Here is a 14,484-nt window from a genome sequence, read left to right as displayed (position 1 = left end):
AGAACCTGGTGCAGCCTCTGGTTCACCAGTCCTCAGTCAAACCGTCCAACCCATGCCAGCATGGAAAGCGGATGTTAAACAATGATGAATGATGAATAATACTTTTTCATGAGAAATATTAAAATGTAAAAATATTAATGTTTTTAATTATGTGTGTGTGTATATATATGTAAATATATATGTAAGAAAATATACATTTGTAATCTTTTAGAGAAATATTCGAAGTGTGAAAGACTTTTTGCTCATGAAAGATGATGACCGTCGATTCATTCTTCGTAACTTGAGTGATGAAGAATATAAAAATTTACTGGATGTTGCTGCATCTATGCCTTATATAACATTTGAAGTAAAGTCTGAAGGTAACTATTTCATCTCATCTTGACTTGATATTTCTTGAAATACCTATTTCTTTACTACCCGCAAAGGGCTAAACACAGAGAGGACAAACAAGGACAGACAAACGGATTAAGTCGATTATATCGACCCCAGTGCGTAACTGGTATTTATTTAATCGACCCTGAAAGGATGAAAGGCGAAGACGACCTCGGCGGAATTTGAACTCAGAACGTAGCGGCAGATGAAATACTGCTAAGTATTTCGCCCAGCGTGCTAACGTTTCTGCCAGCTCGCCGCCTTTTTCTTGAAATACCTGTTATGGAGATTTCTGTTACAACTTTGTTTTTATGGAAGTATTTCTTTCTTTAATACTTTGAATTTGATTGGCATACATTAAGGTAGAATTTGTTCTTTTTTTTTTATTATTTCTCTGATGTATTTGGACTTGTTTTGATAATTTCAAAATAGGAAGTTTGTGACCCACTGTTCTTGAGGAGACCTATTGAGTCAAGTACATCAACAGCAAAATAAAAATTCAAATGGAAATTGTAGTTAAGACACCCATGCCGGTGTCATGTAAAAAGCACTGTCCGAACGTGGCAGATGCCAGCGCCGCCTGACTGGCGTCCGTGTCGGTGACACGTAAAAGCACCAACCGATTGTGGCCGTTTGCCAGCCTGCTCTGGCCCCTGTGCCGGTGGCACATAAGAAACACCCGCTACACTCCCGGAGTGGTTGGCGTTAGGAAGGGCATCCAGCTGTAGAAACACTGCCAAATCAGACTAGGGCCTGGTGCTGCCTCCATGACTTCCAGACCCTGGTCGAACCGTCCAACCCATGCTAGCATGGAAAACGTTAAATGATGATGATGATGATGTATCATTGAAGCAGGGGGTGATCTGAGGTGGGTTGGTATAAAAAGGGTTAATTCTTTAACTTGCTGGTGCCACTTGCCACAACAGACAGTTGGATCCATCTCAAACCATCCAGCCTATGCCAGCATGAAAAGCAGATGTCAGATGATGATGATGTTATGTCATTTGTTCATTCTACTTAAACCAGAGTACATATAGCATACATTAACTTCATGATGGAGATTGAATTTACTGTCAGGTGAATTGCAACTTTAATATTTGATACCAAATGTGATAGGTACCTAAAGAAGGCTGGAGGGTGCAACGTCTGGAACTTGTGGCTGTAACAACCAGAATGCGGATATTAATTTGAATACATCCATGTATAATAATAAATAAATATCTCCAGAATTCAGACTACAATTTCTTTCTTTTATAAAGAACGACATATTTTATTACTTGATTGTCATGGCTGGCACACTGGATAAATACAACCTAATCTCTTTCCAAAGCTCATTGCTTAACCTTAGTAAAGATATCAGATTATACATGCTCAAAAATGCTTACTTATGTTCCATTGAGGACCATCTCTATGTATTTATGTTAGTCACTTGATTTAACTAAATCTTACTTTATGACTTAAATTCCTTTGAAACAGGAATAACAGCTACTGATATAATCTCTTGACAAAGGCCTATTTTTTTGCACAGTGTGTTGATATCTTGTTTTGAAAGTTGCTAAAACTTACGTATTCATCAAAACATTTGTTTCTGTTTTTAATAAGAATTTGATTATCATGATGTATATGGTGGTAGTTGTTACAGTGCTTGTATTGATAATGCTAGAACTAGGACTTGTAGTGATAATGCAGGAGTTGTCTCCATAATTTTGCTTTCGACTAGTTAGATGAAAAAAAGTTATTCGATATGGCTAGTAACACGTTTTTGTTTCTTTAATTTTCAGTCATTGATGATGATGATTCAACCATCACAGCTGGTTCTATTGTGACTGTGACTGTAAACCTCAAGCGGGAAAGCATGGGTGATCATTTTAGAAACAATACCGATTCCCCAAGTAAAAAGGACGATAAGAAAGAAATGATTGAAGCCGAGGATCTTTATGCAAAAGAAGAGGCTGAAAGCAGGGTTTGTATTTGATTCATCCCAATTTTATCTGAAACTAGCACTATGACCCGGGTCATAGTGCTAGTGCATGCATATACAGCTGCGTGCATGCACACATACACATGAGTACTGTCCAAATCTCCGACCAATCACATACAGCTAGCTGGCATTCAATTGGTGTATCAAGTTTCGGGCATTTTGATTGGGTTTTGGATAGAAAATTCACAAAAAAGTCACTTCTATTGATTTTTTAATGGCTTTGCGGGGTGACTGGGGAAATGTAAAGATGTGCACGACCACCCTTTGACGGTTTTGAATGACCATAGAAATTGCGAGCCCTCTAACTGAAAAATTGTAGATTTTTATAAAGGACATGCACACACACACACACAGACAGACATTTTGCCGTTTATATATATACTAGCAGTATCGCCCGGCGTTGCTCGGGTTGTAAGGGAAATAACTATATAAGCATTTTTAGAGAGTTATAGCCAAAAAATAGCAAAAAAATGCATTAAAAATTGAAAAAAAATTAAGGTAATTTTTTTTAAAAAATCGTTGAAACATCGTAGATATTTTTAGAGAGTTACTTCCCTTATATAAAAGCGAAAAAATGCATTAAAATGGAAAAATATGATGGTAAATTTTTTTAAAATCGTAGACTCATCGTAGACGCGCGCTAATACCCAGAAGGGATCGATATGAATCACGACTATAAGTTACCCGCTTTTGGTTAAACTGCACCGCAAAATGTGGGAGTAGTTACGAATCTAAATCGAAGGGGACAGACACACAACTTCACTCTTATATAAAGATGCTTTTTTTTTTCAGTCATAGAGTTAGATTTATGAAGGTCTTCAGTAGAAAATCCTTCGAATTCTGACTCGCTGCTTGATATAATGAATTCGTATCCATTTTTTGTCAGAATTACAAATTTTGAAAACACAACAGGAACAATTTCGGAAAAAATCTCCCATAATTCACGGAATTAAAATTACACTTCGATTTTTGTACAAAACTGTATTTGAAGTGTTTACGAAGTATAATACGTGTTTTCACGAATGTACTAAAGAGATTTACTCTGATATTCTCATTTAAATATGAATAGGTAAATTCGGGCGGTTTGGTAACGAAAGGGTTTATATAAGTGTCGTCTGTTTATACATAAACACTGTTTCATACTTTCAGTTTAGTCTTCCTCAAATCACTCTGTTGCTATTTACTCTCTTCCAGAACATTTTCACTCACTCTAATCTGTTAGCTTCCCATACATTTTACTCATGTATCTATCAGCGTGATAGACAGAAACAAATTTACATCTAGTTTCACTTTATTCGTTGCACACTGTGTGTGTGCGTTTGCGTGTGGTGTAAACCAGACTAAGAAAAGCATTTGACACACACACCAGAATGTGAGTTTTCTGTAAATTTTGCTTAATTGAGTTTATTTTAAAAACTGGACCTGGCATGACGCGATGCATTGTACTCTTAAAAATGCTAGGTAAATTGTAATTGAAGAAATCCTATATTGTAGATTTGTATAACTCCCAAAGAGAGGCAGATAAAATCTGCCTTTTATAATAAGAGATAGAGAGAGATGTTTGTTTTCCATGCAAATATATGTCAGTATCTTGAAAACATTAAATAAATTGCTGTATTTGTTACAGAGTGCTTACTTTATGAGAGAATCACTACTTATCAGGCTCATGTGATTTATATCTTATTCTATTTCTCAAGCACAGTAGCAAGGGAGTTAAAATTTAATGGACTGTTGAACATATGGCTGTTTGGCTACAAAGTATTTCTTAGTCAAGAAATTCATTTCATCAACTATCTGTGGGTGGGGAAAGAAGAGACTGCACAGTGATGGTAAACATCTCCTTTAAGAATTTACAAATACTTGAGATTTTATGATGCATCCCATCTGTGCTATCATGAAAAAAAAAAAATAAAAAAATAAAGACAAGTGGTGTCTAAAGCAATTAGTGATCCCCAACCCATCTAGGTGCTAGTAGCTCCAATAAGAAACAGTTTGAACTGTGACATCCTTTCCAGTCCATGGCCACAAGGGAAAATATGTAAAATGATGATGATTACTCCTGGCCCATTGTCATCTCCTCACACTGTCAATCACTTTGTTATTGAGTTGCAGTTGTGGCTGTAGTTAAGAAGTTTGCTTCCCATGCACATGGTTTCGGGTTCAGTCACACTGTGTGGCACCTTTGGCAAGTGATTTCTGAGCCTGGGCTGATCAAAGCCATGCGAGTGAATGGGGTAATCATAAACTGAAAGAAGTCTGTGAGTGTATGTGTGTGATTGTGTATGTTTGTGTCTTTGTCTTGACATTGCATCAGAGTTGTGAATAAATGTCACTGTCCTACATGCAGTGGCATTCATTTCCATTATTCTGCCAGAAAGATGTCTGACCATAAGGAAATATTACATTGCTTGGAAATATGTGAGGGGCGGTTACTGGAAGGGCACCCAGCCATAGAAAATCTGCCTCAACACATTCCGTCTGAACAATTCAAGCATGGAAAAGTGGATGGTAAAATGATGATGATGGTCCATATTTTTTTCAAGATGAATATATAGTGATGTCTGTTTGTCAAACTTCTACCTCTCTACAATGTTTCAGTTGGCATTCTCAGCAGTGTCATATAAAAGTCCCCGTGCAGCACCACATAAAAATGCCTGTGTGGTGCCACATAAAAATGTTCATGTAGTACCATGTGGCACCATGTAAAAGTGCCTGTGTGACACCACATAAAAGTGCCTAGCACACTCTGTGAAGTGGTTGGCATTAGTAAGTGCATCCAGCCATAGAAACCATACTAAATCAGACTGGAGTCTGGTGCAGCACTCCAGCTTGCCAAGTTTGGTCAAACCGGCCAACCCATGCCAGCATGAACAGTGGATCTTAAATGTTGAATGATGATGAAAGGTTCCTGGTTCAAACTTTGGCCTAGCTCAGGATATCATCTAAAGATGATTAGAGAATATACAGATTGAAATGCATCAACAATATATAGAAGTTGAGGTTATTTCTTGCAAATGCTAAAATGTGCAAAACTAGCTTGCTTAGTAAAATGAATTCAATGTTTTACTTTTTAATAGTTTAACTATTCTGTTAGCACAAATATCTCAAATCAGGCTGTGTTTTGTTAGAATTGACTCCTTTTCCTTGTAATAGGAAGCGCATCTAGTTGTAGAAAGAATTACTTCAGCTAATAAACCATTCCATTTATTCAAGTTTGGAAACATTGATGTCAAAACAATTGAATCTTGTTTTGCTATAGGTCACTGAATCTCCACAGAGGAGACCTCTTAGACCCTGGGAAAAGAAAAAGAAGAAAAATAACAAGAAATCTGGCAAGAAATCTAATAAGAAAGTTAAAGGTCCACCACCCCGATCTAATGCATCTTCAGCACAGGCAGCAGCAGCAACAGCAGCAGTAGCAGAGACCAAGGAGGATAAGAAAGGAACTGTTGCTACTATTTATCCTGCTAGTTCCGAGGTATTTTATATTTTTCAGATATTACAGTGAAGTAATTGAATATTTTCTGTTTAAACTTGATTGTATAATTATGATTGTTGCTTTGAGAAAAGTAATTTGATAAGTCATATAATTAATAAATTCTATAATAAATTGTATAGGTGCTGCTGTGACTATTATCTACAATATCATGATAAGTATATATCAAATCTGTTATAAAAGCATGTGTAAAATTAAGGGCAAAATAACATTTTGCTTGCTTCTGCTAATTTTAGCTGAAAACAAGTCCCTTACCTATTGTTTAAGTTGTAAACGATAGTCAAAACAACCAATTGTTGAACTCTTGCTAGAATAACAAAGCACCCAGTATACTCTGTAAAATAATTGGCATTAAGATGGGAAACCACCCAGAGAAACCTTGCCAAAGCAAATATTGGAGTCATTAAACCCATCAAATCTTGTCAAACTGTCTACCACATGCTGACCTGGAACAAGGATGTTAAATGTTGATCATGATTTATTTGTATGGGTATGTACATTGTGCAGATGTGCATGAGTGTACATAAATATATATATATATATATATATATATATATATATTATATATATATATATATAATAATAATAATAATTGAGGGAATATTATTTCAAACTTACAGGGAAAAATTTAATTTAGAAATATATACCAAATATATCCGTTTTATTTATTATTTTGCACATTACTTAATCATTGGTATATTATTTCTTATCTTATATTTAATATTTCTATTATATGTAATTTTCTAGATAGTGTAATTAAATTTTTCATTTTGAATTGATAAAAGGTGTTTTTTTTCTAATTTTTATATATATATATATATGCAAATCATCTGCATACTGAATTTCTTAGACTTGGTGTAGCAAAAGTGTTATTGTAGAGAACAAATATTGTCAAATTCTATTTCACGAACCAGAGGGATGGTGAAAACTAGTAGAATTGAGTGCAGGGATCTTTAAACTTGATTATATGTTTCTGTTTGCAGAATGATTTCTTAGATTTGTATGTGTATTGTATATTGAAAAATATATATTGCATTTAATTCAGACAGCAGAGGTTGAGAATGGTAAAGGAGAGAGTGAAAATGGGTCTGATCACGAAGGAAGTGAAAACTCTGATGAGGATTTAAAAGACGGCAACTGGAAAGATAATCCTAATGGAAAAGATGATGATGAAGACTGGTCTAAGTATCAGGCTGATATAAAGAAGGAAACCATTTTAGAAACAAAATCTAAAGAAAGTCATCCTGTTCATTGTCCATATTTCCCTATTGTGAGTACAATTATTTCTTTTTGGAGATATTCTCTAAGTTTTTTTGGAAGATGGTGATTAATTTAATGATAGTTTATAATATAATATAATGAAATTATTGTATACAGTGCTCAGGTGCACCACAACTTGTCAGAAAATGCATATAAAGTACATGCAGTAATGTAAAAATGTCTGGAAAGCGAACAATGCATGAGTCAGATACATGCTTGTGTGTGTATGGAGGGGAGAAAATCAGGTGTGGTGTGTTGGCGAATCTCAGAAAGCATGGAAGTTTTGAAGGATGCAGTGCTCCGACAACTAACAACTGATGCCGGCAGTTCTTTCCATGCTTCAGCAACTCTCAGCGTGAAAAAAATTTTTTCTTTTTGTTCTCATTTGTTTGGGTCCAGACCACATGGCTGTTGTGTTATGTGATAAAATAGTTTACTGTTGTACAAGGTGCATCTACTGAATAATTATTTCAATGCCGAACAGAAATTTTTAAAGATTGCTGGAATTTATCATGGGAAGTTGCTTCATTAATATAAAGAATGCAAAACTTTTACTGATGTTAAGAAAGATTAGATTGACTTTTGGCATATTTGTTGCAATAGTTTACATTGTAAACATGAACAAGGATTAATATTTTAAATAGGCATATGATTAAACACTAGTTATACATCTCATTTATTCATCAACTCACTAACAGGAAAATATACGTCCTCTAAAAGCACCCATTCTGTTTATGACCAAAGATGTGACCAAAAATTCAACTAATCTAAAATTTAATCTTTATATGTTCATTACTTGTACTTGTGGCGACATTCACCCTGGGCAGGTTGAGTCGGCTTCTTGTACCACCCTCGAGGCATCTCAAACCATGGCAGCCCATGCACGCCCATGCACGACAGTCCTACGCTAGTTCACTGGAGATAGCAAGCCAGTCACGGTTCCATCGGTGCAGGCCAACCACCTGCGGTCCCGTGAGCACAGAGAGGTCCTCCTCGATCGTTGTAACCCAGGTATTCAGCTGCCCACCTGCGTGTTTCCACCAGTTGGGAAGTGGAGTTGGGAGAAGGACATCACAGCTCAGTTCACCCACCGGACGCCTACATGCATGGCCAAACCACCGCAAGCGCCGTTGCAGGAGGACAGACTTCTTCCATATGTTCATTAACACTTTCTATATTCAATTTTATATATTTGTTGAATACATTATACCTAGGGCAACATCAACCTATTTCGAATATGGTAATGTTAACTGGGAATGTCTATATATATATGTGTGTGGACATTTATAGATAACTCCATAGCATATGCAAAATACAAAGTTTTCTTGACTTGTTGGTTCTGGAGGAAGAGGCAGTGTCCATGGCATTTGTAGGTCCTCTTGGACCAGTCAAATTGTTACTTTAACCCTTTAGTGTTTGCATTATTCTACCAAAATTAATGCTTTTTCATCCACATTGCCTTGAACTAATCATGCATTATCTTGTAGCTTTGAGATTTTGATGAGGTAGCTGTTAATTTTTAAAATGATATTGTAGGGTTGGTGTGAGAGACCAGATCTGGCCATTTTGAACATAACACAGGCAGAATACTTTTGGCCGGATATGGCCAGTTTAAATGCTAAAGAGTTAATGTGCCACTTGAGCCTCTGTTAAGTCAACACATGTGGTTAAGATATGAGCAGGGTGGGAATTCCAGGGGGCTATTCTTTTGGGAAGGAAAGAGGAGTGGTTTAGGATTGATTTGTGTTTGTTAATTGAGTTCAATTATTATTTGATGACATCTTTTATGTTTCTGTTGAATTGTAGGAAAAACAGGAGTGTTGGTGGCTGTACATTGCCGACCGGAAACAGAAAATGCTTATATCTGCACCTGTGTTTATTTCGAGCTTAAAGTATGAAGAAAAGGTAAATCTTAATTTAGACATTGCATTAAATTTCTAAACCAAATTTGACGACTGGCACCCATGCCAACCTCCCTTCATTAGGCACTAAACTCTGCTCGCGAAAACCAGTTGGGGCAAGTGAAATCGAAATGGAACCAAATTCGATGACTGGCACCCATGCCAGTGGAGCGCTAACAGCTCCATCTGAGCAGGATCACTACCAGAGCAGCTGTCTGGCTTCCATGTCGGTGGGCACGTAGAAAGTACCATTTGAGCGTGATCATTACCAGTGTCGCCTTACTGGCACATGAACAAAGCATTTGGGAGAGGTCGTTGCCAGTGCCGCTGGACTGACTCCTGTGCAGATGGCACGTATCAAACACCATTTTGAGTGTGGCCGTTGCCAGTATCGCTAGACTGGCCCTCGTGCCGGTGACACGTAAAAGCACCTACTACACTCTCAGAGTGGTTGGCGTTAGGAAGGGCATCCAGCTGTAGAAACTCTGCCAGATCAGATTGGAACCTGGCGCAGCCATCTGGTTCGCCAGTCCTCTGTCAAATCGTCCAACCCATGCTAGCATGGAAAGCGGACATTAAACGACAATGATGACGATAGCCTAATCTGCAATGTGCTTCAGTTCTTATTCCTTTCTCATGAAACATATCCTACCAATATTAACCCTTTTGATGCTAGTATCTAAGACAATGTTATTTATATATTTTTTCCTGTAGATTGAAGTAAAATTTTCTGCACCAAGAAAACCTGGCATTTACCATTATTCAGTCTATTTGAGATCTGATTCCTATTTAGATTCGGACCAAGTGCATGGTTTAAGGGTAAGTGATTTTTTGCATTGCTTATGTTTATTTCTGTCATTCCCACCTACTTGCTTTCTACTTTTCTATGCTCTTTCCTTTTTTCACATCTCTTTTTCTCATCTTTTCATTTAAAAATACACTCACATACACACACACATTTATTTGCTTCTTATCATATGCATCTGACATATCTGAATCATTGTATACACACATATGTATATCTTCCTACTGTTTTCAGGCTAAAAATAAGATATCTTTTCAGTTTGAACAGCTGTCTTTTCTAGCGGTGTCATATGAAATTGTCACCCATAATTATGACCCTAGTATCGATCTATTGCATTTCAATCTATTTTAGGGTTGGGATGGGGGAAGGGTATCTTTTTTTTCTTCACAAATGTAAATAAACCCAATCTGTTTCTTAAACGAGGGACATATTCATACGGCACAGAATGTTGTTTACCTCAATGGACGTCAATGATTAGTTGAAATTGAAGAAAAAAACAACAAATATCTTACAAACTATAGAATTTTCTCAATAAAGCCAAGAGAAAAAGATGTTTTATAAACACATTCTACCAGTATACAAAGTTTAAAATTTTTTAGTTACCTAGAAATTATGTTAAAAACTGCCGTTCAAACTGAAAAGATCCAAAATAGGTAATTTTAAAATAAAACAGCACAGTCAAGCTGTTTTATTTAGTGATTATTTTTCCTAAATTTCTTTTCTTTTATATAGACTGATTCCCTTGTTAAGATGAAACCAATAGAAAATAATACATAACTGAAAGATTAATAAGTTTTCATATTTTGATCAGTTTTTGATTTACTGCAAATTTTTTAGACAACATCCTGAAGCAAAACAATTTGACTTTTCATTTTACTTGTGAAGGAGTCTTTCTCTATACTTTGTTTCAATAGAAACAAAATTATTCATTCAACATTGTTTGAAGCTAATTACTGGCAGTAGATGACAATAAAAAAAAAAAGTATTTAATCTATAAAATATATACATGAAAAATGCTGAATGTGAATGAGTTTCACATTTTTAGAAAAGGAAAGCTTAATAACAGACAAACCACAAATCCCTTCAGGTACATGGCCCTGCTTGATCTGTAGAAAAGGCGTAGGTAAAAACTCCATAAGATGTACCTGGTGTAAGCTATGGACAAATAAGAGGTGCAGCAATATCAAAGGAAGGCTAACTAGGAAGATAGTTTTTGTGTGGCTTAGGGGCAATAAATACTGAGAATGTGCAGAAAACAGCTTCCGTCACATTCCAGGGAAAAAAACTCCCAAGTAGTTGATAGCTTCCATTACCTAGGTGTCCAAGTCAGTAGCGGGGGGGGGGGGGGCGGTTGCTCTGAGAGTGTAGCTGCTAGAATAAGAATAGCCTGGGCAAAGTTCAAAGAGCTCCTACCTCTGTTGGTAACAAAGGGCCTCTTGCTCGGAGTAAAAGGTAGAGTATGATGCATGTGTGCGAACAGCCATGCTACATGGCAGTGAAATATGGGCTGTGACTGCTGAGGACATGCGTAAGCTTGCAAGGAATGAAGCTCCCATTTGAGCGTGGTCGTTGCCTGTGCCACTGACTGGCTCCTGTGCCAGTGGAACGTAAAAAGCACCATTCAGTCATGGTTGATGCCAGTACTGCCTGACTGGCCCTTGTGCCAGTGGCATATAAAAAGCACCCACTACATTCTTGGAGTGGTTGGCGTTAGGAAGGGCATCCAGTTGTAGAAACTGCCAGATCAGATCGGAGCCTGGTGCAGCCTTCTGGCTTGTCAGCCCTCAATCAAACCATCCAACCCATACCAGCATGGAAAGCGGACGTTAAATGACAATGCTGATGATGAACAGCCAATCCAGTTTAGATATTTGCCTATCTTTCTACACATTAAAATCAGAACATTTTATATTTAACCATCAGTGACTAAAGCCTGTAACCTTTAATGGTGCAGTCCACATGACTGAGGATTGCTACTGTGGATAGAATTTCAGCTTGTTTATCAATAGTAGTGCATAACTGTTGTGTATGCTATCATTAAGATGCTGAAATAAGAATTTTTTTTTTCTTTTACAGTCTTGTTTTCTGATTTCTCTCTATTTACTGATTTTACCATTTGTTTAATTCTATGTTTTGGGTCCACGTTTTATGATTTGACATTATTAATTTGTCCAGTAATGTGAAAACAAAAAGCATTTCTCCATTCTTATATTTTGATTTGTTTTATCTTCGTATATTCAGCTTGACGTAAAACAAGCAAAGATAATTGAGGACCACCCACAATGGGAAATTTCTGATGATGACGATGATAAGAAGGAAGAGGAGGCTAGTGGAGATTCTGACTATTCTACAGACAATGAAGAATCTGATTCTGAATAAATATATTTTGATGTACAAGTGTTGATGTCAGTTTTATAAACCCAATAACTACAGGCTTTTGGGGTTTGTGTTTTTTTTTTTTTTTCAACTCCTTTTGTTAACATCTCAGCTGTTCGTCTCATCACTGTTGTGCCCCAGTATATTTCCAAGAATATTACTGAGATAATTCTTAGAAAAAGCAATGCTTTTTTTATATGTGATACTTTATGCATCATATGTGATGAATTTCTTTAAATCTCATGAATCTATTTCATCGACGAAGTTTGTAAAACATGAAAAAAAGCCCAAGACAACACTAACAGTTACACCAATGCATTCAATACAGCAATCATTAGGGAAGGATTGTAATAAGCATTCCTTTGTATGTCGAAGCTACGAAGCCTTTCCCAGATCATTTCACGGCAGCAGTGTAGCTTTTAGTTTTCTAGTTTCAGTGTTTGAAAGATTAACAAATTAAAAGACACAAGATATTTTTTTTAGGCTATTATTTATAGATTTTCAAGTCTTGAAACGGGAAACAAAGCTGTTCTCCATACTCCAATAAAACAAATGATCCATTTACCAGTAAACAGAGAAAGTCTAAAATGATGATAAATAATATTAATGATAATAATGATGATGATGAGTCCATTATGAAATACTGATTTAAAAAATATATTACAGTTTTATTAATATTTAATTGTTAATTTTTCATATGCTTGTGTTGTTTCATTCATTTTTAAACAGAGTTGTGTTGGCTTTCTGACTGTTTTGCCTTCCTATGATTTCTCATGGAATATTTTTTTAATGCTTATTTAAACACACAACTGGAACATTTTACTTTAAATGTGTATATTTTTTATTTTACTATTATTTTCTTTTTTTTATATTTTTGTCCCAAATTTATTTGACCAAATTTTGCTGAAATATTAGGTGCATGCACTGTTTACCTTTGTTTAAAGGTAAAATGGGTAATTAGAGGACAAACAGCTTGTAGGTTTCTTCAGAACAAGCATTCAAGAATCATTTTATAATCAACAGACCAAAAACAATTCAATCTTCTTTGGAACTTCTGTACATAATTTCTGTAATACTCTGTTAACTTCACTTAAAGCTAATAAAATCACTATTGAAAATCCTGCTTCAATATTTCCCTTTCTTTTCCTCTTTTACCTTTGATTTGATTTCTGCTGCTGCTGCCATCATTGTTGTTGCTTCAACCAGATCAAGACATGAATCACTTCTCATATCACAAAAACAATCTTGCACTACTTCCTTCTTTTGCATGAAAAGCACACAGCGAAGGCATTCAAACTTACTACCTATTTCTTTATTACCCACAAGGGGCTAAACATAGAGGGGACAAACAAGGACAGACAAAGGTATTAAGTAGATTACATCAACCCCAGTGCCTAACTGGTACTTAATTTATCGACCCCGAAAGGATGAAAGGCAAAGTTGACCTCGGCGGAATTTGAACTCACAACGTAATGGCAGACGAAATACCGCTAAGCATCTCGCCCGACGTGCTAACGTTTCTGCCAGCTCGCTACCTTACTACCTGTTTTTAACTTTGCAGTCTCTCACCAACTCATTGCAGTATAATATATATAATGTTGGACTTCATTGCAGTATAATATATATAATGATAGGCACTGACTACACTCCTCTAAGCATGGCTCCATGGTTAAGAACCTTGCTTCCCAACCAAGTGATTTCAGGTTTAGTTCCACAGCATGACACCTTGGATAAGTGCCTTCTATAGACCCAGGTGAATAAGTGATTGAGACCTTTGGTGATATGCTCTGCTTGAGAAGACTCGTCAAGCCAAGTGAAATCATAGTTGTGGTTGATACCAGTGCCATGTAACTGGCACCTTGAACCAGAGGCACATAAAAAGCACCCATTACACACTTGGAGTGGTTGGCACTAGGAAGGGCATCTAGCCATAGAAACTATGGCAAATCAGACTGGAACCTGTGCAGCTTACCAATTTCAGTCAAACCATCTAACTCATGCAAGTATGGAAAGCAGATGCTGAATGATGATGAACATTACTGGATAATAAAATGACAAGTTAGTAAAGATAAGGCATTAGGTAATTGCCAGTGCTTCAAGAAGTTTAACTACTAAGGTAAACTTTGCCTTTCATTCTTTCTGTGTTGACAAAAATACCAATCCAGGGCAGTGGATTGGCAGAACTGTTAGTACTGGGCAAGATAGCTTGTGTCTGTTCTGACTTTTACAAAATCCAACTAAAACATCTGGTTGATTGTCAGACATGCTTACTTTCCCATTATAACTACTTGCT

The 14,484-nt window shown here is 36.4% G+C and overlaps 1 protein-coding gene across 1 annotated transcript in view; it reads left to right on the top strand.

Annotated features, from left to right (window-relative positions):
- Window positions 1–13,313, top strand: part of LOC115228923 (translocation protein SEC63 homolog) — a 37,457-nt gene extending 24,144 nt beyond the window's left edge. The window contains exons 13-19 of the mRNA XM_029799376.2: window positions 212–359; window positions 2,154–2,335; window positions 5,613–5,831; window positions 6,895–7,119; window positions 8,916–9,014; window positions 9,725–9,829; window positions 12,057–13,313. Of these exons, the coding sequence (XP_029655236.1) occupies window positions 212–359; window positions 2,154–2,335; window positions 5,613–5,831; window positions 6,895–7,119; window positions 8,916–9,014; window positions 9,725–9,829; window positions 12,057–12,194 (1,116 nt within the window). The 3' untranslated portion in view covers window positions 12,195–13,313. The remainder of the gene's footprint in view (window positions 1–211; window positions 360–2,153; window positions 2,336–5,612; window positions 5,832–6,894; window positions 7,120–8,915; window positions 9,015–9,724; window positions 9,830–12,056) is intronic.
- Window positions 13,314–14,484: the final 1,171 nt, after the last annotated feature.

This window comes from Octopus sinensis, linkage group LG2 (genome assembly GCF_006345805.1).
Source record: "Octopus sinensis linkage group LG2, ASM634580v1, whole genome shotgun sequence".
Lineage (NCBI taxonomy): Eukaryota > Metazoa > Mollusca > Cephalopoda > Octopoda > Octopodidae > Octopus > Octopus sinensis.
Note: the sequence above shows the minus strand (reverse complement) of the source record. Positions and strands in the feature narration are given on the sequence as shown.